This window comes from Hypanus sabinus, assembly GCF_030144855.1.
Source record: "Hypanus sabinus isolate sHypSab1 chromosome X2 unlocalized genomic scaffold, sHypSab1.hap1 SUPER_X2_unloc_6, whole genome shotgun sequence".
Taxonomy (NCBI): Eukaryota; Metazoa; Chordata; class Chondrichthyes; order Myliobatiformes; family Dasyatidae; genus Hypanus; species Hypanus sabinus.
Window position 1 is genome coordinate 436,836 of NW_026779006.1, and position 24,005 is coordinate 460,840.

General features: G+C 47.0%; 1 protein-coding gene across 2 annotated transcripts; it reads right to left on the reverse strand.

Annotated features, from left to right (window-relative positions):
- Positions 1-5,039: 5,039 nt before the first annotated feature.
- Positions 5,040-19,059, reverse strand: LOC132385932 (gastrula zinc finger protein XlCGF26.1-like). 2 transcript variants are annotated; one of them, XR_009509348.1, is made up of 2 exons: positions 18,922-18,943; positions 5,040-5,625 (listed from the first exon to the last, which is right to left on the reverse strand). XR_009509348.1 is itself a non-coding variant. In XM_059958166.1 (2 exons), the coding sequence occupies exon 2, from the start codon at positions 11,494-11,496 to the stop codon at positions 9,712-9,714; it is 1,785 nt and encodes a 594-aa protein (XP_059814149.1). In that variant the 5' UTR covers positions 11,497-11,965; positions 18,922-19,059; the 3' UTR covers positions 8,491-9,711. The 2 variants fall into 2 exon arrangements, 1 of the variants encoding a protein (XP_059814149.1); XM_059958166.1 differs by lacking the exon at positions 5,040-5,625 and adding an exon at positions 8,491-11,965 and having other exon boundaries at positions 18,922-19,059.
- Positions 19,060-24,005: the final 4,946 nt, after the last annotated feature.

A 24,005-nucleotide genomic window follows, 5' to 3' on the forward strand; every position in this document is an offset into this window, starting at 1 on the left:
AAACTCAAGAACCATTATAAAATGAATGAAAGATCGCCCCCAACAGGACAAACAAAATAACCATGTGCAGAAGACAACAAAATTCAAATACAAAAGAAATAAAACCAAAAAATAACCCAGAAATAAACATCAAGAACATGAGAAGAAGAGCTGTTGATTGGGTCCATTCGTTGTGGGAATAGCAAAGTTTAGGGATCTGGTCTCAATTTAGAAATTTTTTTGGTTTAGCGAATTTTTCATTATCATCTCCCAATCTCCTTAATTATTTTTTTTATCCCTTCCGTGACTGACAAAGTCTTTAAGGATTGGGATGAACTAGGTATTAAGTGTCTTTGGTACTTGTTTATCTCAGGATCTCTTGCATCATTTGACCAATTGTCAAATCAATTTACACTCCCAAAATCACATTTTTCCAGATACCTTCAAATTAGAGATTTTCTACGTTTCCAATTAGCTACTTTTCCTATAGGTCCTGATAAAAATTTACTGGAAGATCTTTTAAATTTAACACCTTTTGTTAATGGTTCTAACTTGTTGATTGATTCTAGACAAGACTTTTTAGATAAAATAAAAAAACGCTTGGGAGGATGACCTAAATTGTCAGATTTCTGATGATAGATGGAATAAAATTTTTAAACAGGTTAATAAATCATCTTTCTGTGCTCGTCATTCTCTTCTACAATTTAAAGTGGTCCACAGAGCTTACATTTCTAAACAGAAGCTGTCCAGTTTTTACCCGAATGTTTCCCCACTTTCTAATAAATGCAACTCTGCTGATGCCTCTTTAATTCATATGTTTTGGTTTTGCCCTACAATTGAAAAGATTTGGAGGGAAGTATTTCATACCTTCTCCCAACTTTTTAGGATCCAATTTGACCCAAATCCCCTTACTGCCTTGTTTGCTATTATTGCAAATGAAGACATAACTTTAAATACTCCTAACCTACAGGTTTTAGTTTTTACCTCTCTTTTAGCAAGAAGAGCAATCTTGCTTAAATGGAAGGAGTCAACCCGTCCTACACATCTTCAATGGCTATGTGATATTATGTAGTATTTAAATTTAGAAAAGATCCGCTGCTCAGTCTTAAATTCGAAACAATCTTTTTATGATATTTTGGGACCTTTCCTAAATAACGTTTCCAATTTATAAAGTTTAACAGTGCACAGACTTTGATGTATATTTTTATCTTCTCTTCTTAAGTGAATATGTTTTTTTTTCTAATCCATTGTCATCCATCAGCTTTTCTCTTTGGTAGTTGGTAGGGGGTTGACTTTTTATATATATATATATATATATATATATATATATTTATTTTATGATTTGATCTCTTTAAATTTTTGATTACCGAGTGCTATACCTTTATGTGTTATGCTATAACATCTTGATCAATATTATTACAATATATGAATGTACACAAGTTATGATGAGATGTATCTATGTGTTGCACTCTGTAAATCTTTTTTTTTCTTCTGAATAAAAATATTGTAAAAAGAAAGCAGGACCCGTTGGTTGAGTGTAATAACTGTTCCTGAACCTGGGGTTGATGCTCCTGAGACTCATGCACCTTCTTCCTGATGGCAGCATTGAGAAGAGAGCATGGCCTGGGTGGTGGGGGTCCTTGATGATGGATGCTGATTTCCTGCGACAGCACTCCACAGAGATGTGCTCAGTCGTGAGCAGAGTTTTACCTGTGATGTGCTGGGCCACATCCACTATGATGTGCTGGGCCGTACTACTGAGGACAGAGAGTTCCTGCTTTCTTGTAATTGCACTTGTGTCCCGGGCTCGGAACAGATCCTCTGAAATGTTCACACTGTGGAATTTAAAGTTGCTGAACGTCTCCACCTTTGAGCCCCGATGAGGATTGCCTCATGGGTTCCTGTTTCCTCCTCCAAAGTCCAGAACCAGCTCATTGCTCTTGCTCTCATTGAATGAGAGGCTGCTCTTGGACCATAAGAAGCAGAATTACGCCATTTGGCCCATCAAAACTGCTCTGCCGCTTCGTCATGGTAAATCCATTTTTCCTCCCAGCCCCATTTTCCTGCCTTCGCCGCTTATCCTTTCATGCCCTGACCGATCGAAAGTCCATCAACGTCTGCCTTAGCAAAAGGAAAAGCAGCATCCGTCATCAAGGCAAGATGAGATGAGGCACCTCCCACTACATACCCATCCATTTCTGTCCCTCCGCCCTCCCCACTCTCTTGCCTACAAAGCTCACTTTCACTCCTTACCATTACCTACCCAGGACAGTTTACAGTGCAGGCATTACAATAAATAATAAACAGGACAGTAGGGCAAGGGGTCAGTCCAGGCTCTGGCTATTGAGGAGTCTGATAGCTTGAGGGAAGAAACTGTTACATAGTCTGGTCGTGAGAGCCCAAATGCTTCGGAGCCTTTTCCCAGACGGCAGGAAGGAGAAGAGTTTGTATGAGGGGTGCATGGGGTCCTTCATAATGCTGTTTGCTTTGCGGATGCAGTGTGTAGTATAAATGTCTGTAATGACGGGAAGAGAGACCCCGATGATCTTCTCAGCTGACCTCACTATCCGCTGCCGGGTCTTGCGATCCAAGATGGTGCAATTGCCGAACCAGGCAGTGATGCAGCTGCTCGTGATGCTATCAATACAACTTCTGTAGAATATGATGAGGATTGGGGGGGGGGGGGGGGGTGATGGACTTTCCTCAGCATCCGGAGAAAGTAGAGACGCTGCTGGGCTTTCTTTGCTTTGGAACTGCTGTTGAGGGTCCAGGTGAGATTCTCCGTCAAGAAATTTGGTGCTCTTAACGATCTCCTCTGAGGAGCCGTCGATGCTCAGCGGGGAGTGGTCGCTCCGTGCCCTCCTGAAGACAACATCCATCTCTTTCGCTTTGCTCACATTCAGAGGCAGGTTGTTGGCTCTGCACCAGTCCGTTAGCCGCTGCACCTCCTCTCTGTAAGCTGACTCGTTGTTCTTGCTGATGAGACCCACCACGGTTGTGTCATCGGTGAACTTGATGATGTGGTTCGATCTGTGTGTTGCAGCACAGTCGTGGGGCAGCAGAGTGAACAGCAGGCTCAGCTACTGTATGAGGTTGGTGGTGGTGCTGGGAGATCCCCAGAGTCAAGATGGTTGGTGATGGTGTGGGAGACGATGTCCTGGTGTTCCTTACTGGGGTCCAGTTCGAGGGGTAAGTAGGAGGAGGTGTCTGAGAGTTGGCGATGGGCCTCTGCAAGGAAGGGGTCAGTCCGACAGACTACTACAGCACCTCCGCTATCTGCAGGTTTGATGGTGAGTTTAGGATCAGTGAAGTGGGGGTGGAGAGTCCAACGTTCAGACGGAGTGAGGCTGGAATTGGAGAGAGGACGTTGAAGTCCAGACGGTTAATGTCCCGTCAAAAGACTTAGTGGGGTCCTGTTCAAATTCCTGTGGCTTCTTTATGCCCCTTCCGATGTCAGCACATCTTTTCTTAGACATGGGGCCGGAAACTGCTCACAATGCTCCACGTGAGGCCTCTTTGTAAAGCCTCACCAATGCGTCCTTGCTTTTCCTCTCGAAGTGAATGTCAACATCACAGAGAACTTCCTCAACATCGACTCAACCTGCAAATTATCCTTCAGGGAATCCTACACGAGGATTCAGAAGTCCCTTTAATTTTTTATGTTTAACTTTACCTCCCTTAATCGAAGGATTCTGCAGAGAGTGGTGTGGACAGCCCAGCGCATCTGTAGGTGTGAACTTCTCATGATTCAGGAAATTTACAAAGACAGGCGGATAAAAAGGGTCCGCAGGATCATGGGGCACCCGAGTCACTACAATCAAGATCTATTCCAGCTGCTACCATCCGGGCAACGCTACCGCAGTATAAAAGCCAGGACCAACAGGCTCCAGGACAGCTTCTTCCACTATGCCATCAGACTGCTTAACTCACACTGATTTGAGTGTAATTCTACGTTACGCTGACTGCTCTGTTTATTATAAATTACTATGATTGCACATGGCACATTTCGACGGAGGCATAACGTAAACATTTTGTGAATGATGTGAGGAATAAAGTCATTTCAATGCACCTTTCTGCGACAGATCATAGTTCAATAGATTCTGCAATATTGCTTTATACATTATTATTGCTCATTGATACAGTATCATTGTGTATAATATTATTCTCTGCTTTATTTTTAGCAGAGTCTGCACACTGCTAAGTGTGATTTAAAATAATGCTACTGTAACGAAAAATTTCCCACAGGATCAATGGTTACTATTGTTATTATTATTATTATTATTATTATTATTCCCCAGCCCTATATCTTTCACCAATCAGCTTCACAACTCTTGACTTTACTCCTCCCCCTCTCCCGTTTTCACCTATCACCTCGTCTCCCCCCACATTCTGAATCCCTCTCTTCCTGTCCAGTCCTGAAGAAGGCTCTCTGTCTGAAACGCCGACTGTTCACTCCTCTCCATAGTCGCTGCCTGACCCCGGGTTCCTCCAGCATGTTGTCTGTGTTGCTTTGGGTTTCCGTATCTGCAGTCACACCATAAACCAATGCGCATGCGTGGTCGGTGCGGCCGATTCCCGAATATCGCGCATGCGCTAAGTAGACGAGAGGCGCTGAACTAACGGACGCAGGTAAGAGCAAACTCCGGGTGAACTTATTCACCGGCGTCTGAAACGCGACCAAAGTACAATTACTGTGATTTCCAGCCACACTAGTGCTGCACCCCACGACAGTCCTGGTCCTCTCCCTCTCTCTGAGCCCCATGATCCGTACCCGGCCGGGGGGAGCTTTCGACTCGTGGGCGACGCCGCCGCCAGTTTTGCGGCGCATGCGCATTCCTGGATCTTTCGATGGCGGACAGGGAGGTTTCTCTACGTGAGGGCTTCTGGGTAAAGAGGCAGCCATGGCCGTTGGTACCAGTGTTGCCTCGTACAGTCGAAGGAAGTGTGAGCGAATGTATCTCCCAAACACTACCGAGCTCCAGCTATATAAATTCGAGGATTATGAACTCTGAACAAAAATATAGTTACCAGTTTATCTCAGTTAAAGAGTTTACCTTCCATTTAGATTCAGATTCAGTTTATTGTCATTTAGAAACCACAAATGCAATGCAGTTAAAAATGAGACAACGTTTTGTGAGATATCACAAAAGCACATTACAGAACAAACTACACCAGAAAATCCACGTAACGTTTGGCAATCCCCAATCCAGAGTCCGGAGAGGATGCTGCTTATTAATATCGCGCTCAGATCTTAGCACTTTCCCCGGAAAGTAGCTCCAAATCACCAGACAAAACAAGACCAAAAACCTAAAGATACAAGACCTGCACAAAACCACATAATTACAACATATATTTACAACAGAGCAAACAATAGCATAATTGATTAAAAAAAACAGACCATGGGCACAGTTAAAATAGTCCAAAGATGTTAAAAGACTATAAATTCGAAAAGAAACCAGCACACAGTTTCCACAAGTCCTCAGGGTCCCGACAGCCTTGCCATCCCACGCAGGCGGCAGAAGGGAATACCTCCGCTATACTTCCACAGCGCCGCCCGACTCAGCCTCGCAGATGCAGCACACAATGAAAATGCTCCAACCGCTGCGGACTCCGAGTCCGTTGAACTAGTGAAAATGTCAATTCGTGCTGTATGGAAATAAAACCTTCCGTCAGATTCAGTTCACTCTGGGTTGATAACGATATGAAACACCTTTGCCTCGATGACAAGTGACTTCTGGCTTTCAGATCACAAAGGTGCCGCACTCCAATGAGAATAACCACTGCCCTCCACTATATATTCATTGGCATTGCCATCGATGGGTTCATCACTGTCAATCAGCAGATGGGGGGGGGGCGATCCAAGTAATTAGTAAATCTCCAGGATCGTACATGTAGTAAAATGTTATCTTTGTCGTCTTGTGCATCATGACCAGAACTTGAAATAATGTCAAAGGACAAATTGAGCCAAGTCATAGATTGATTGAAGTCAGAAACAGCCCAATCTCACACAGACAGGAATACAGTCCGAGAATTTGATGGTCAGTCAGAGTGCCTGTTCCGTGCCTTGTTAGAAGATGGAAGTGTCCCTGCTTCCCACACCCCACCAGAGGAGCTATCTGCTACCCCGTCTGTAATCTCTGCTGTTCTCACTAAGCAACTGAAAAGAAGGGGGCAAAAAAATCTCTACCTTCAGCTTAATTATACCTTCTCTGACTGAAGGCTCCTATCACTGACAGCTGAAGCCTCAAAATCTCCACTCCGACTCTATTCACTCTGACACTGACCGCTCCACTCGCTCCTGCCCAACTTTCAGTTCTTGCTGAGCAAACCCAAATGCTGACTGGCCGCGGCTCAAAGGTCCAACGGAAAAAAAAAAAACTGCTGCGAGGCTCTGCCTTTAATCCTTGACTGAAGACCATATGCCATTGAATCATAGAAAACCTACAGCACAATACAGGCCGTTCAGCCCACAAAGCAGTGACAAACATGCCCTTACCTCAGAAATTACCTAGGGTTACCCATCGCCCTCTATTTTTCTTCGAGCCTCCTATGTCTCAAAATCAGCAAAGTTTCCTGAAGGGAATATCTTGCCTGACAAATCTGTTGGCATTCTTGGAAGAACCACAAGCAGGATCGACAAAGGAGAATTTGTTTCCTCAAGTGAAACTCGTGCTGGAAAAGCAACACGAATGAAGAAATAGATGTTGTATACTTGGATTTTCAGAAGGCCTTTGACAAGGTGCACCACACTAGGCTGTTGAATAAACCCACGGTATTACAGTGGAGACTCCAGCATGGGTCAAACAGTGGCTGTGCCATAAGGTGGGCGTTGGGAACAGACCCAAATGCAAGACACAGACACTGAAGTGCTAGGGAGAGGACTAGGTGTATCAAGCAAGAAGTGGGGAAGAAACGACACTGGACAAGACTAGGTGACAGGGCATTGGCTAGGACAAGGGTAGGAAGGTGAGGCCTGGACGAGGAACTAAGAACTGGGAACGAGGAACCTTTTTAAAGGATTCCGAGCCAGAGATTGGACAGGGACCCGGATCCTGGGTCTTGACTCGGGCTCGGACTCCGGATCCAGACGAGGACTGGACGTGGCAAGGTAACAGGACTGGGAACCTCCTCGGAGCCTCGAACATGGAGTGGAAACCTCCTTGGAGACTTTGACCCGGACTGGACTTGACTCGAAGCCTGAGACTTGGACTGGACTTGGGACACGGAACGACAAACAACAACAGTCCACTCGAGTAGCAGCAAACAGTCTTCCTACTGAGCCTTGGACTCAAGCAGAGGAACACAGAACACAGAGTCAGGACCCCTCCTTGGGGATAGGACGTAGGGCCGGGGCTTTACACAGAGTCAGGACCCCTCCATGGGGACAGGACGTAGGGCCGGGGCTTTACATAGTCAGGACCCCTCCTTGGGGACAGGACGTAGGGCCGGGGCTTTACATAAAGTCAGGACCCCTCCTTGGAGACAGCACGTAGGGCCGGGGCTTTACATAGAGTCAGGACCCCTCCTTGGGGACAGGACGTAGGGCCGGGGCTTTACATAGAGTCAGGACCCCTCCTTGGGGACTGGACGTAGGGCCGGGGCTTTACATAGAGTCAGGAACCCTCCTTGGGGAAAGGACGTAGGGCCGGGGCTTTACATAGAGTCAGGAACCCTCCTTGGGGAAAGGACGTAGGGCCGGGGCTTTACATAGAGTCAGGACCCCTCCTTGGGGACAGGACGTAGGGCCGGGGCTTTACATAAAGTCAGGACCCCTCCTTGGAGACAGCACGTAGGGCCGGGGCTTTACATAGAGTCAGGACCCCTCCTTGGGGACAGGACGTAGGGCCGGGGCTTTACATAGAGTCAGGACCCCTCCTTGGGGACTGGACGTAGGGCCGGGGCTTTACATAGAGTCAGGAACCCTCCTTGGGGAAAGGACGTAGGGCCGGGGCTTTACATAGAGTCAGGACCCCTCCTTGGGGACAGGACGTAGGGCCGGGGCTTTACATAGAGTCAGGACCCCTCCTTAGGGACAGGACGTAGGTCCGGGGCTTTACATAGAGTCAGGACCCCTCCTTGGGGACAGGACGTAGGGTTGGGACTCATACACGGACACTAAACACGGGGACACAAAGAGACAGTTCCAAGCTCATCGATAGACAGTTCCTTCTGTTGGCATGACAAGGCTCCAGTCTCACTCTAGCGGTTAAACTTGATGGTGATTCAGGCGATGACGCAGGCGAGGTTGCAGGCAAGGCTTCAGGCGTGGGTTGCTGAAAGATGGGGAAGGGATGTAAGGGAAGGGAAGGGAACAGTCCAGGGAAGGGTAACGGCAAAGCCGGCCTGTCTTACCCAACGGAGGCGAGGACAGGGAGGGACAGAATCAACCGCAGGGCAATGGCAAAGACGGCCTGACCTATCCCACAGTGGCAAGGACAGGATACTGACAAGACCAACCCGCACCTACACTCGAACCCAGGGCCACTGATATTCCAGCCCCTATTTGAGAATCAGTGCCTGTGATTAAACAATGAAACAATGGACAGCCAGAAGACCCGGAGTCCAGAGTCCACGGACCGGACCGTGAACCAGAACGCAGACGTCATGGACTGGACCATGACAAGCTGAATGGTAGGAGGCAAAGACTGGGAATAAAGGGAGCCATCTCTGGTTGGCTGCCAGTCACTAGTGGTGTTCCTCAGGGCTCTGTGTTCGGACTGGTGATTTTTGTAATATTCCAATAGTTTGGAAGACAGAATTGCTGGCTTTGTTACAAGGTTTGCAGATGATATGAAGACATGAGGAGGGGCAGGTAGTTTTCGGTAGAGAGGGTGCAGAAGGACTGAGATAGATTTAGAGAATGGGAAAAAAAAAACAGCAGATGGGATACAGTGCCGGGAAGTGTATGTTCATGCATTTTGGTAGAAGAAATGAAAGTGTTAACTTCTTCGAAATGGACAGAAAATACCGAACAACTGAGGTGCAAAGGGTCACGGGGAGTCCATGTTCAGGATTCCCTGAAGGTTAATTTGCAGGTCGAGTCTGTGGTGTGGAAGGCAAACGCAACGTCGGCATTCATTTCGAGAGATCTACAATCTATCAGCGAGGATGTAATTCGGGAAGTTGGTCGTCACTGGTGAGGCCTCACTTGGAGGGCAGGTCTGGGCCCCTGATCTTGGAAAGGATGTGCCGAAACTGGAGAAGATTCAGAGTATGTTCACAAAAACAGATTCCAGGATTGAATGGATTGTCATATGAAGAGCGTTCAATGGGCCTGAGCCTGGATCAGCAGAGGAATTAGGGCTGACCTCATGGAAACTTATCAAACTGTGGAAGGGCTTGATAGAGTGGATGTGGAAAGGATGCTTCCTGTGGTGGAAGAGTCTGCGACCAGGGAACAGAGCTTCAGAATAGAGGGGTGTCCTTTTAGAACGGAGATGACAGAGAACGGACTGAGAGTGGTGAATCTGGGGAATTCCGTGCCACAGGCAGCTGTGGAGGCCAATTCTTTATGTACATTTAGGGCAGAGGTGGATAGAATCTTGATTGATCCGGGCATGAAGTGATACAGGGACAAGACAGGAGATTGGAGTGGAGAGCAAATTTGGATCAGCCATGATAAAATGACAGAACAGACTCGATGGGGTAAACAGCCTCATTCTGGTCTTAAGTCTTATAGTCTGACGGTCTGTCCCCAGTGTGAACTCGCTGATGTAGCTTCAAGTCAGATGACTAAGTGAATCCCTTCCCACAATCTGAGAAAGTGAATGGTTTCTCCCAAGTATGAACTAACTGGTGTCTCTGTAGCTTGGATGACCGAGTGAATCCCTTACCACATTCAGGGCAGGTGAATGGCCTCTCCCCAGTGTGGATTCGCTGGTGTGACAAAAGGGTGGATGAGTGAGCGAATGCCTTCCCACAATCTGAGCAGGTGAACGGCCTCTCCCCAGTGTGGATTCGCTGGTGTGACAAAAGGTTGGATGACTGAGTGAATCCCTTCCCACATTCAGAACAAGTGAATGGCCTCTCCCCAGTGTGAACCAGCTGGTGTCTCTGTAGGGTGGATGAGTGAGTGAATCCCTTCCCACACACAGAGCAGGTGAACGGCCTCTCCCCAATGTGAACTCGCAGATGTATTTTCAAATCCGATGACCCAGCAAACTCCTTTCCACAGTCTGAGCAGGTGAACGGCCTCTCCCCAGTGTGAACTCGCTGATGTATTTTCAAGCCAGATGATCGAGCGAACTCCTTTCCACAGTCTGAGCAGATGAACGGTTTCTCCCCAGTGTGAACTAACTGGTGCCTCAGTAGGCGAAATGACAGAGTGAATCTTTTCCCACAGTCTGAGCAAATGAACGGTTTCTCCCCAGTGTGAAAGCACTGATGTGTGTTCAGTTGAGATGACCGAATGAATCGCTTCCCACAGTCCGAGCACGTGAATGGCCTCTCCCCAGTGTGAACTCGCTGATGTACTTTCAAGTCAGATGACAGAGTGAATCTCTTCCCACATTCAGAGCAGCTGAACGGTTTCTCCCCAGTGTGAAATCGTTGATGGACGCTCAGCTGAGATGCACGAGCGAACTCCTTCCCACAGTCTGAGCAGGTGAACGGTTTCTCCCCAGTGTGAACTCGCTGATGTTCCTTCAGTTGAGATGACCGTGTGAATCCCTTCTCACATACTGAGCAGGCAAACGGTTTCTCCCCAGTGTGAACCAGCCAGTGTGTCTGTAGTTTGGATGACTGAGTGAATCCCTTCCCACACTCAGAGCAGGTGAATGGCCTCTCCTCAGTGTGAACCAGCAAGTGTCTCCGTAGTTTGGATGAGTGCATGAAACCTTTCCCACATTCAGAGCAGGTGAACGGACTCACCCCAGAATGAACTTGCTGATGTACCTTCAGGTCAGTTGACCGAGTGAATCCCTTCCCACATTCTGAGCAGCTGAACGGTTTCTCCCCAGTGTGAGTTTGCTGATGTTCCTGTAGTTGAGATGACCGAGTGAATGCCTTCCCACATTCTGAGCAGCTGAACGGTTTCTCCCCAGTGTGAACCAGCTGGTGTCTCAGTAGGTGAGATGACCGAGTGAATCGCTTCCCACATTCTGAGCAGCTGAACGGTTTCTCCCCAGTGTGAACCAGCTGGTGTCTCAGTAGGTGAGATGACCAAGTGAATCGCTTCCCACAGTCTGAGCAGGTGAACGGTTTCTCCCCAGTGTGAACCAGCTGGTGTCTCAGTAGGTGAGATGACCGAGTGAATGCCTCTCCACATTCTGAGCAGGTGAACAGCCTCTCCCCAGTGTGAACTCGCCGATGTACCTTCAATTGAGATAATGAAGTGAACTCCTTCCCACAGTCTGAGCAGGTGAACGGCCTCTCCCCAGTGTGAACTCGCCGATGTACCTTCAATTGAGATAATGAAGTGAACTCCTTCCCACAGTCTGAGCAGGTGAGCGGCATCTTCTCAGTGTGAACTGGTGACGTTCGTTCATTTGAGATGACTAAATGAATCTGTTTCGACATTCAGAGGTGGGGAAAGGCCATGGCACCATGTGAATTTGCTGGTGTCTCTGTAGTGTGGTTGATTGTGTCAGTGCCTTCCTGCACTCTGAGAAACGTCTCCTCACTGGTGAATTTTTGGATATATCTTCAGCATCAATGACAGAATGAATTGCTTCCCGCTGTCAGAACAGGTGGAGCATCTCACTGTGGTGTGAACTTGCTGATGTATCTTCAGGCTGGTTGACTGAGTAGTTCCCCTCCCTCACACAGAGCAGGTGAATGGCCTCTCCCCACTGTGAACTCACTGGCGTGTCTGCGGGTAGGCTGTGAGTGAATCCCTTCCCATACTGAGAGAAGGAGAATGATATCTCACTGCGATCAATCATCTGGCAATTCAGACAGTCAGATGTTTGAATCCCTTGTACAATCAATGAGTTGAAGAACTGATCTCCAGTGAACAAATGCTGGTGTGTTCTCAGCACCCCGGTTCCTGTGGATAACACGGAGTTACAAAAGAAAATTTCCCTTCAGACACAGATACAACTCCAACTGGATCAACAACAATGCAAAATACATCAATGGGAGAAGGACAATATCCATCCGACCTTATCTCAAACAGATTTACTGAGGTCGCCTTCACTGCTTCATTAGGCAGAGAAATCCACAGATTCACCACCCTCAGGGAAAAGCAGTTCCTCCTCATCTCCGTCCCACATCCCCCAATCTTGAGGCAATGTCCTCTCGTACTAAGCCTCACCTACCAGTGGAAGCAACTTTCCCGCCTCTGGCTTATCTACCCCTTTCATAACTTTACATGTTTCTGTAAGATCTCCTCTCAATGTGAGCGCTGGAATCACAATTTTACCCAATTCAACTCAAGCTGGAGCAACACAACCTGAGATATACAGTGGGAAGCGAGGGAGGAGATTGCTGAGCCTCTGGCGATGACCTTTGTATTACCACTCAGGACAGGAGATGTACCAGAGAATTGGAAGACATTGTCCCCTTGTTAGGGAATGGAGTTGAGGGAACCCAGGAATTATAGACCAGTGAGTGGAGAGTGCCCCAGTGGCCATCTCCCTCAGTAATCGTTACCTCACTTTGGATGTGGTTGAGGGGGGATGACCTGACAGAGGACGACCACGACGATCGGGTCTCTGGCACTGACCCTGGTTCCGTGGTGCAGAAGGGAAAGAGGAAGTTGAGGAATGCAGTAGTCATAGGATTCAATAGTGAGGGGAATGGACAGGAGGTTCTGCACGCCTGATAGAGATACGTGTGTGGTGTGTTGCCTCCCAGGTGCCAGGGTACGGGATCTCTCAGATCGGGTGCAAGGTATTCTGAAGGGAGCGGGTGACCAGCCAGAAGTCTTGGTACACGTTGGTATATATGACACAGGTAGACAAAGAGAGGAGGGCGTGAGGAGAGAATTCAGGGAGTTCGGTAGGAAGCTGAAAGGCAGGACATCTAGGGTAGTAACCTCAGGATTGCTGCCTGTGCCACGTGCTGGTGAGAGCAATACTAGCATGATTAGGTATATTAATGTGTGGCTGAGGGACTGGTGTAGGGGGCAGGGCTTTAGATTCCTGGATCATTGGGATCTCCTCTGGGGGAGGTATGACCTGTACAAAAAGGACGGGTTACACCTGAACCCAAAGGGGTCCAATATCCTAGCCAGCACATTTAATAGAGCTGTTAGGGAGGGTTTAAACTGATTTGGCGTGGGGATGGGAATCAGAGTGATGGGGCTGAGGAAACGGGAAACAGAAATAAATCGAAGATAGTGTGCAACAGGGCAACAGAGATGTGGGGCAGTGAAAATAGAAAGCAACAAATCCTGGGCTGAGAGAGTTATTTGAATGTACAGAGCATGAGGATTAAAATGGACGATCCTGAAATTCAGCTGCAAATTGGCAAATTGGTCAATCTCTGAAACTTGGATAAAAGGTGGCTGCCGATGGGAGTTGAATGTCCAAGAATACACGGTGTATCAGAATGATAGGTGACTGGGCAGAGAGGGTGGTGTGGCTCTCTGGATAAAAAAATATTAAATCATTGGAAAGAGATGACATAGGATTGTAAGGTGTGACCGTCTAACCATATAACAATTACAGCATGGAAACAGGCCATCTCGGCCCTTCTAGTCCATGCGAACGCTTACACTCACCTAGTCCCACTGGCCCGCACTCAGCCCATAACCCTCCATTCCTTTCCTGTCCATATACCTATCCAATTTTACTTTAAATGACAATACCGAACCTACCTCTACCACTTCTACTGGAAGCTCATTCCACACAGCTACCACTCTCTGAGTAAAGAATTTCCCTCCTTAAGCTTTTGCCCCCAACTCTCAAATCATGTCCACTTGTTTGAATCTCCCCTATTCACAATGGAAAAAGCCTATCCACGTCAACTCAATATATCCCCCTCATTATTTTAAATACCTCTATCAAGTCCCCCCTCAACCTTCAATGCTCCAAAGAATAAAGACCTAACTTGTTCAGCCTTTCCCTATGACTTAGGTGCTGAAACCCAGGTAACATTCTAGTAAATCTTCTCTGTACGCTCTCTATTTTGTTGATATCGTTCCTATAAATCAGTGACCGGAACTGTACACAATACTCCAAATTCAGCCTTACGAATGCCATGTACAGTTTTACCATTACATCCCAACTCCTATACTCAATGCTCTGATTTATAAAGGCCAGCATAACAAAAGCTTTCTTCACCACCCTATCCACATGATGGGGTCATGGGTCTCTACGGGTTGAGTTACGAAATGGGGAGGGGAGTGGCAGTTGTATACAGATCTCCATACAGCAGTCGGGATGTGGATTACAAATTACAGCAGGAGATAGAAAAGGCCTGTCAGAAAGGCAATGATAACATTGATAATCATTGGCAATTTTAACATGAAAGTGAATTGGGAGGACCTCGAGAGAAAGAATTTGTAGAATATCTAAGGGATTGCTTTTTAGAACAGCTGGTTGTTGAGCCCACGAGGGGATCGGCTATGCTGGACTGGGTGATCCCAATATGATCAAATTCACATTGAAATTTGAGAGGGAAAAAATAAAACCAATGTGTCAGTATTTCAGTGGAATAAAGGAAATTGCAATGGATGAGAGGGGAACTGGCTGAAGTCGACTGAAAAGGGACATTTGCAGGAAGGACAGCAGAGCAGAATGGGTGGATTTTCTGCAAATAATGAGGGAAATACAAGACAGATATATTCCAAATAAGAAGAGATGTTCAAAGGGAAGAAGGACACTACTGTGGCTGACAAGTGAAGTCAGAGCCAAAGTAAAAGCAAAAGAGAGGGCAAACAAGGAAGTTGGAGCTAGTGGGAAGACAGCTTCACCAGCTTTTTAAAACTTGCAAAAGAAAACTCAGAAGGTCATTCGGAAGGAAAAGATGAATTATGAGAGGAAGCTGGTGACTAATATCAAAGAAGATACTGAAAGCTTTTTTAAATATATATATATATAAAGGGTAAAAAGAGTCGAGGGTAGATTTAGGACCAATTCAAAATATCGCTGGACTTATTGTAATGAGAGTTGCTGAGAAGTAAGAGGAACTGAATGCGTACCAGACATTCAGGGAAGTGAAGTTTGTGCACTGACAATTACGACTCAGAAGGTGCTCTGGAAGTTTAATGGTCTGAGGGTGGATAAATCTCCAGGACCTGATGCAATGCACCCTCCGGTTCTGAAGAAAATAGCTGGAAAGATTGTGGAGGCATTAACAATGATCTTTGAAGAATCAATAAATTCTGGCATTGTACCAGATGACTGGAAAATAGCAAATGTTACTCCGCTATTTAAGAAGGGTCAGAGGCAACAGAAAGGGAACTATAGACCTGTTAGCATGACATCAATGGTTGGCGGTTGATGGAATCGATTGTTAGGGATGAGATTATGGAGTACCTGGAGGCGCATGACAAGATAGGCCAAAGCCAGCATGGTTTCTTGAAAGGAAAATCCTGCCTGACAAAACTACTGCAATTCTTTGAGGAAATTACAAGCAGGGTAGACAAAGGAGATGCAGTAGACGTGGTGTACTTGGATGTTCAGAAGGCCTTTGACAATGTGCTGCACATGAGGCTGCTTAGCAAGATAAAAGCCCATGGTATGACAGGGAAGTTATTAAAGTGGGTGGAGCATTGGCTGGTCGGCAGAAAACAGAGAGTGGGAATAAAGGGATCCTATTCTGGCTGGCTTCCTGTTACCAGTGGAGTTCCACAGGGGTCAGAGTTGGGACCACTGCTTTTTACGATACATGTCAATGATTTTGACTATGATATGAAAGGATTTATGGCTAAATTTGCCGATGATAAAAAAATAGGTGGAGGAGCGGGTAGTGTTGAGGAAACAGAGAGCCTGCAAAGAGACATAGATAGTTTAGGGGAATAGCAAAGAAGTGGTAAATGTAATACAATGTTGGAAAGTGTGTGGTGATGCAATCTGGTGGAAGAAATAAGTGGACAGACTATGATTTCAATGGGGAGAGAATTCAAAATGCAGAAATGCAAAGAGACTTGGGAATCCTTGTGCTAGATGCACTAAAGGTGAACCTCCAGGTTGAGCCGGTTGTGAATAAGGGAAAATTCTAGAGGTATAGGATATAAGAGCAGTGATGTGATGTTGTGGCTTTATAAGGCACTCGGGAGACCACACTTGGAGTATTGTGTACAGGATTGGGCTCCTCACTTTGGGAAGGATATATTGACATTGGTGAATGCTCAACGAAGATTCACGAGAATGATCCCAGGTATGAAATGGTTATTGCGATGAAATCTTAAGTTTTATTCATTATGGACTGTGCCTTTAAGAATCACGCCTGTAAGAGAGAGAGAGAGAAGTACAGTGCAAGTAGAGGGAGAGGGAGTGAGGGGGAGAGAGAGGGGGAAAGGGGAGAGAGAGGGAGTGATGAAGGTAGAGCATTGGATGCAGTGGACGTGGCTTTCAGTAAGACTTTCAATAAGGTTCCTCAAGCAAAGCTCATTGAGAAATTAATGAGGCAAGGATCCAAGGTGACCTTGCTTTGTGGATCCAGAATTGGCTTGCCCACAGAAGGCAAAGGGTGGATGTAGATGCTGTATGAAGGACGGTGACCAGTGCAGTTCAGCAGGGATCTTTTCCGGGACCCCTCCTCTTTGTAACTTTTACAAATGACCTTGATGAGGAAGTAGTGTATAAGATGATGAGAGGCATGATAGTGTGGATAGTCAGAGGCTTTTTCCCAGGTCGGAAATGGTTGCCACAAGAGGACACAGGTCTAAGGTGCTGGGGAGTAGGTACAGAGGAGTTGTCAGTCGTAAAGTCTTTTACTCAGAGAGTAGTGAGTGTGTGGAATGGGCTGCTGGCGCCGGTGGTGGAGGCAGATATGATAGGGTCTTTTAAGAGACTTTTGGATAGGTACATGGAGCTTAGTAAAATAGAGGGCTAAGTGGGCCGAATGCCTGTATCGTGCTGTAGGTTTCCTACGTTTCTAGAAGGGTGGGTTTGTAAGTTTGTCGATTACACAAATGTTGAGGTTGTTGTGGATAGTCTGGAGGTTACCGCCGGACATCAATAGGATGCAGAACTGGGCTGAGAAGTGACAGATCGAGTTCAACCCAGTGGCTCCTTTCAGTAGGTAACATTTGAAGACAGAATACAACAATAATGTTAGGACTCTTGACAGGGTGGAGGATCAGTGAGATCTTGGGGTCTGTGTCAATCGTGCACACAAAGCTGCTGGGTAGGTTGACAGTGTTGCTAAGAAGGCCTTCATCAACAATGAGACCGAGTTCAAATGCCAGAGGTAACTTTACAGATATAAGGACATAGTTGGACCTCACTTTTGGTACAGTGTTCAGTTCTGGTCCCCTCAATACAGGAAGGAAGTGGATACTATAGACAGAGGGCAGAGGAGATTTACAGATATAAGGCCTTAGTTAGACCTCACTTTTGATACTGTGTTCAGTTCTGGTCCCCTCAATACAGGAAGGACGTGGATACTATAGACAGAGGGCAGAGGAGATTTACAGATATAAGGCCTTAGTTAGACCTCACTTTTGGTACTGTGTTCAGTTCTGGTCCCCTCAATACAGGAAGGATGTGGATACTACAGACAGAGGAGATTTACAGATATAAGGACTTAGTTAGACCTCACTTTTGCTGCTGTGTTCAGTTCTGGTCCCTCAATACAGGAAGGACGTGGATACTATAGACAGAGGGCAGAGGAGATTTACAAGGATGTTGCATGGATTGGAGAATATGCCTCATGTGAATAGGTTGAGTGAACTTCGGAGCGAAGGAAGATGAGAGGTGACCTGATAGAGGTGAATAAGATGATGAGGGGCATTGATCGTGTGGATAGCAAGAAGCTTTTTCCCAAGAGTGAAATGGCTGACATGGGTGGGGGGCATAGTTTTATGGTGCTTGGAAGTAGGTACAAGGGTGATGTCAGAGGTATGTTTTTCACACAAAGGGTGGGTACAATAGGAACTTTTCAGAGACTTTTAGATAGGTACATGGGCGATGTGGTAGGGAAATTGTAATTACACTGTGGATTTCTGTCTCTATATGAACTCCTCATCTTCTAACAAGGCACGGATCAGTTATCCTGGCTGACCATTAAATTCTCTGTATTCCTGTCTGTACGAGGATGTTTCTGCGTTCAATCAACCTATGACTTGGCTCAATTTGTCTCTGTCCTTTGGGATTATTTCAAGTTCTGGCCATGCTCCACAACACTACCAAGATCACTTGTCACAACATATAGAATCCCAGAGATTACCTAATTACTCAGATCCCCACCCCAGCTGATTGATAGTGATGAATCCATTAATGTCAATGCCAGCAATCCTGAATGGGAGGGCAGCAGTTATTCTCATTGGAGTGTGGCACTTTTGTGATGTGAAAGCCACAAGTCACTTGTCCTCGAGGACAAAGGGGTTACTTACCCAGAGGGAACTAAATCTGACGGAAGGATTTTTTTTTGCCATACAGCACTAATTGACAATTTAATTGATTGGAAGGCAGGCTTTTCATCCAAGATTAACTAGAAAACATATTTTTGTTCCGAATTACTAATCCTTGCATGTATACAGCTGGACCTCGGCAGAGTTTGAGAGAGACATTCGCTCTCATTTCCTCCGACTGTAGGGACAACGCTGGCAGAGTCACGCATGGCTGCCGCTTTACCCAGAAGGCCGCACGAACGAGAAACCGGTCTGTCAGCCACCGAACGTTCTCGCGATGCGCATGCGCCGCAGAGATGGCGGCGGCTCCAGCGCTCGTCAGCTCCCCGAGGCCCGGGTACGGATCGTGGGGCTGAGGAAGAGGGACCGGACCGGGGCTGTCCTGGGGTGCAGGACCAGTGCGGCAAGAGCTCACAGTAATAGCCCTTCAATCGCGTTTCAGACACCGGAGATTAATTCCCTCCCGGAGACCCTCCTACCTGCAGCCGGTCCTTGTGAGCCTCACGCCGACTGAGCGCATGCGCGATAGGTCGTACCGCCTCAGACCTCTGCGCATGCGCATTTGAGCAAACGAGAAAATCTGCAGATGCGGAAATCCAAAGCAAAAGAGGGGAAATACTGGAGGAAATTCAAAGGGGCCGGCAGCAACTATGGAGAGGAGAGAACAGTCGGCGTTTCAGACCGAGACCCTTCTTCAGGACTGGAAAGGAAGGGAGGGAGTAAGAATCTGGGGGAAGGTGAGGTGATAGGGTAAACAGGGAGACGGGGAGGAGTGAAGAGCTGAGAAGTTGATTGGTGAGAGTGATAAAGGGGTGGAGAATTATTATTATTAAATACTATTAATCCAGAGTGGGGAATTCTTTCGTTACAGCAGCAACATTTAAAAACATACTTAGCACTGTGCAGACTTTACTAAAAATAAAGATTTACAATATACACAATAATTATATATTAAATAATAACGCAGAGACTATTGAACTACGATGTGTGTTCTCCTGTTGCAGTAAATGAACGGTTGTATTCTGATTACATTTGGTGGGAAAGAGTTTCTGTAACAATCCTTGTGATGTCGTGGTTTTTCGTGCCTCACAAGTGACCAGGAGACGCAGAAGATTCTTCAAGAAGGGTTAAACTTTAATTTGCAAATCAAAACTGAGACAGTCATTGAGCTAGTCGCTGATTGCCCACCGATACCCGGACACAGCATTTTTATATCAATCCCCTGGTCCAGTTTCACACGTACTAAACGTACGTCCCATTGACCCAATCGTGTTCTAATCTACATCTCTTAGCTGCCTCTCGTTAACACACCATTGTCTTCTACATTCTTAAGATTTCATTCTCCTACTAAATTGGGTACATGTATAGCAAATAGCAAACTCAGAACGGACCAATGTTCTAATCTACATCTCTTTAGCTACCTCTCATTAACACACCATTGTCTTCTGCATTTTTAGGATACATGCATAGCAAATAGTCGTCCTAGGATTATGTGACTTAATTATGTTCGAATCTACATCTCTTTAGCTACTTCTCATTAACACACCATTGTCTTCTACATACTTAAGATTTCATTCTACTAGGAGAATAGCAAATAGCAAGTTTCAAAACTGACTTCATAGTTTTGGTTACACAGCAAAATTTATACTTTTATACTCCAATAGTGACATCGGAGCTGAGTACATGTACCCAATTTAGTAGGAGAATGAAATCTTAAGAATGTAGAAGACAATGGTGTGTTAATGAGAGGCGAGCTAAGAGATGTAGCTTAGAACATGATTAAATCAATGGGTAGAAACAATAGTGGTGGACGTACTTGTGATACGCAACTGTAGACCGATCGGATATGCTAATGCAACTAAACCAAGAGATTGCTATAAAAATGTTATGTACAAGGATCGGTGGGCAATCAGCGACTAGCTCAATGACTGTCTCAGCTTTGATTTGCAAATTAAAGTTTAACTCTTCTTGAAGAATCTTCTGCGTCTCTTGGTCATTTCTGGGGCAGGAGAAACCACGAAATCTCCTACCCTGAGCTGCGGTCACTGTCAGATGGGTCAGTAGATGTAGTCTCTCCGGCTGTCTCCTACCCTGACCTGCGGTCACTGTCAGACGGGTCAGCAGATGTGGTCTCTCCGGCTGTCTCCTACCCTGACCAGTCACTGTCAGACGGGTCAGCAGATGTAGTCTCTCCGGCTGTCTCCTACCCTGACCAGTCACTGTCAGACGTGTCAGCAGATGCAGTCTCCCCGGCTGTCTCCTACCCTGACCAGTCACTGTCAGACGGGTCAGCAGATGTAGTCTCTCCGGCTGTCTCCTACCCTGACCAGTCACTGTCAGACGGGTCAGCAGATGTAGTCTCTCCGGCTGTCTCCTACCCTGACCAGTCACTGTCAGACGGGTCAGCAGATGTAGCCTCTCCGGATGTCTCCTACCCTGACCAGTCACTGTCAGACGGGTCAGCAGATGTAGTCTCTCCGGCTGTCCCCTACCCTGACCAGTCACTGTCAGACGGGTCAGCAGATGTAGTCTCTCCGGCTGTCTCCTACCCTGACCTGCGGTCACTGTCAGACGGGACAGCAGATGTAGTCTCTCCGGCTATCTCCTACCCTGACCAGTCACTGTCAGACGGGTCAGCAGATGTAGTCTCTCCGGATGTCTCCTACCCTGACCTGCAGTCACTGTCAGACGGGTCAGCAGATGTAGTCTCTCCGGCTGTCCCCTACCCTGACCAGTCACTGTCAGACGGGTCAGCAGGTGTAGTCTCTCCGGCTGTCTCCTACCCTGACCAGTCACTGTCAGACGGGTCAGCAGATATAGTCTCTCCGGCTGTCTCCTACCCTGACCAGTCACTGTCAGACGGGACACTCCAGGCTACTCACACTCTAAGATGGTGCTGCGCTTGTGACAGCTCGTTGCTGCAGCTCCTACGTTTCGCCGTTTTTTTCTGTGTTCTGTGAGTCATTCTGGATTACTGTGTGTCAGGAGTGGACAATCCCATGTGCTGGAGCTTTTGGAAAGCATCTGTTGGATAAGTCACCGGCACCCAATGGGATGTACCCCAGGACACTGTGGGAAGTGAGGGAGGAGATTGCTGAGCCTCTGGCGATGATCTTTACATCATCAATGAGGACGGGAGACGTTTCAGACGATTGGAGGGATGCAGATGCTGTTCCCTTTTCCAAGAAAGAGAGTAGAGATCGCCCAGGAATGTCACAGCTTACAATGGGACATTGATCGGATGCAAAACTGGGCTGAGAAGAGGCAGATGCAGTTCAACCCAGAGAAGTGTGAGGTAGTTCATCTGGTAGGTCAAATATGATGGCAGAACGTAGAATCAATGGTAAGACTCTAGGCAGTGTGGAGGATCAGAGGGATCTTGGGATCCGGGTCCACGGGACACTCAAAGCTGCTACACAAGTTGAATTTGTGGTAAAGAAGGCACGCGGTGCATGAGTTTAAGAGCTGAGAGGTAATGTTGCACCTATATATGACCCTGGTCAGACCTCACTCTGATTACTCTGCTCATTTCTGGTCGCCTCACTACAGGAAGGATGTGAAAACCATAGAAAGGGTGCAGAGGAGATTTACAAGGATGTTGCCTGGATTGGGGAGCATGCCTTATGAGAATCGGTTGAGTGAACCTGGCTTTTCTCCTTGGAGCGACGGAGGATGAGAGGTGACCTGATGGAGGTGTACAAGATAATGAGAGGCATTGATCATGTGGATAGTCAGAGGCTTTTCCCCAGGGCTGAACTGGCGAGCACGAATGGAGGTATTCTGAAGGTGCTTGGAAGTAGATACAGAGGAGATGTCAGGGACCTGTGTTTTTTTACGCAGAGAGTGGTGAGTGCGTGGAATGGGCTACCGGCGACCGTGGTGGAGGTGGAAACGGTAGGGTCTTTTCAGAGACTCCTGGACCGGTACATGGAGCTATGGGCAAGCCTAGGCAGTTCTACGATAAGGACATGTTGGGCTCAGCTTTGTGGGCCGGAGGGCCTGTGTTGTGCTGCAGATTCTCTTTGGTTCTGTGTTCTGTCATCCACCTGTTGCTGTGAGCTTACTCCCACCGGAATGATGCTGGTGGCATTGTGAGAATCATAATTTTAAATCGCTCTAGTGCCTTCAGTGTAATCCATCCAGTCTTCTGAGCAAGAAATTGCAAAGAATGGGTGTACACAAATCCACTCTCTCCTGGATCACTGCCTTCCTGGCAGACAGACCCCAGTTTGTACCGCTGGGTGTTCTGTGCCTGAGGTGGAGGTGAGTGTCACTGGAGCCCCACAAGGGACTGTCCTGTCTCCTTTTCTGTACACACTGCACTCCTCAGACTTTCAGTCCAACTCTGAGTCTGGCCAGTTGCAGAAGTTCTCTGATGACTCTGCGGTAGTTGGGTGCATCAGAGATGGGCAGGAGTCGGAGAACAGAGGACTGGTGGACAGGATTGTGGAATAATGAGGGAGGAATCACCTGCTCCTGAATGTGGCCGAAACCAGGGAAATGGTGATTGATTTTAGGGGGAAGAGGACAGTGACGAGTCCTGTACACATTCTGGGAGAAGAGGTCACTGTGTTGGAGGACAATTAGTTGGGTGTTCACCTCGGGTAAAGACATGACTGAAAAACCAACAGAAAGGTTGTTTTGAAGAAGGGGATGAGTAGACTTTGTCTTCTATGAAGCCGAGACGCTTTAATGTGTGAGGCAGGTTGGTGCAGATCTTTTACCAGTCTGTTGTAGCGAGTGCAGTCTTCTTTGCTGCTTTCTGTTGGGGGAGCAGCATCGGTGCAAAATGACAAAATAAACTCATCAGGAGACATGGATCCATTCTTTGATAAACTTACCGATTATGGACAATCTGTCATATCCTCTCCATCACCTACCCGACAGGCAGCAGATTCCCCATCCCTCTTTCTAACAGACTCACTCAACCCCGCCCTCTCAAGCATAGTTACAGAAATTGTTTCTTACCAAATGCAAGAGTTCATCTTTCTGCGATAGGTGAACACACATCTTAGTTCAATAATCCCTGCATTATTATTTTATGCAATATTATTGCACATTGGTACAGTATTACTGTGTATATTATTATTTTCTACTTTCTTATTAGTAAACTCTGCACACTGTTAAGTGTGTTTCTAAATGTCGCTGCTGTAACGGAATGAATTTCCCACTCAGGATCAATAAAATATTATTGTTCTCCAGCCCTTTATCTCTCTCACTCATTAACTTCTCAGCTCTTTACTCTTCCCGTCTCCCGGTTTACCCTATCACTTCATCTCCCCCCACATACTGACTCCCTACCTTCCTTTCCAGTCCTGAAGAAGGGTGTGGGTCTGAAACGCCTACTGTTCTCTCCTCTCCATAGTTGCTTTCTGCCCCCCTGAGTTCCTCCAGGTGTTGCTTTGGATTTCCGCGTCTGCAGATTTTTTATCCTGTTTAAACCAATGCGCATGCGTGGGCGGCACAGCCCGTCGTGAACATTGCGCATGCGCTCAGCAGACGCGAGGCTCTCGGGGATCGGACGCAGGTAGGAGCGGGGCCGCGGGTGGGAACTTAATCACCG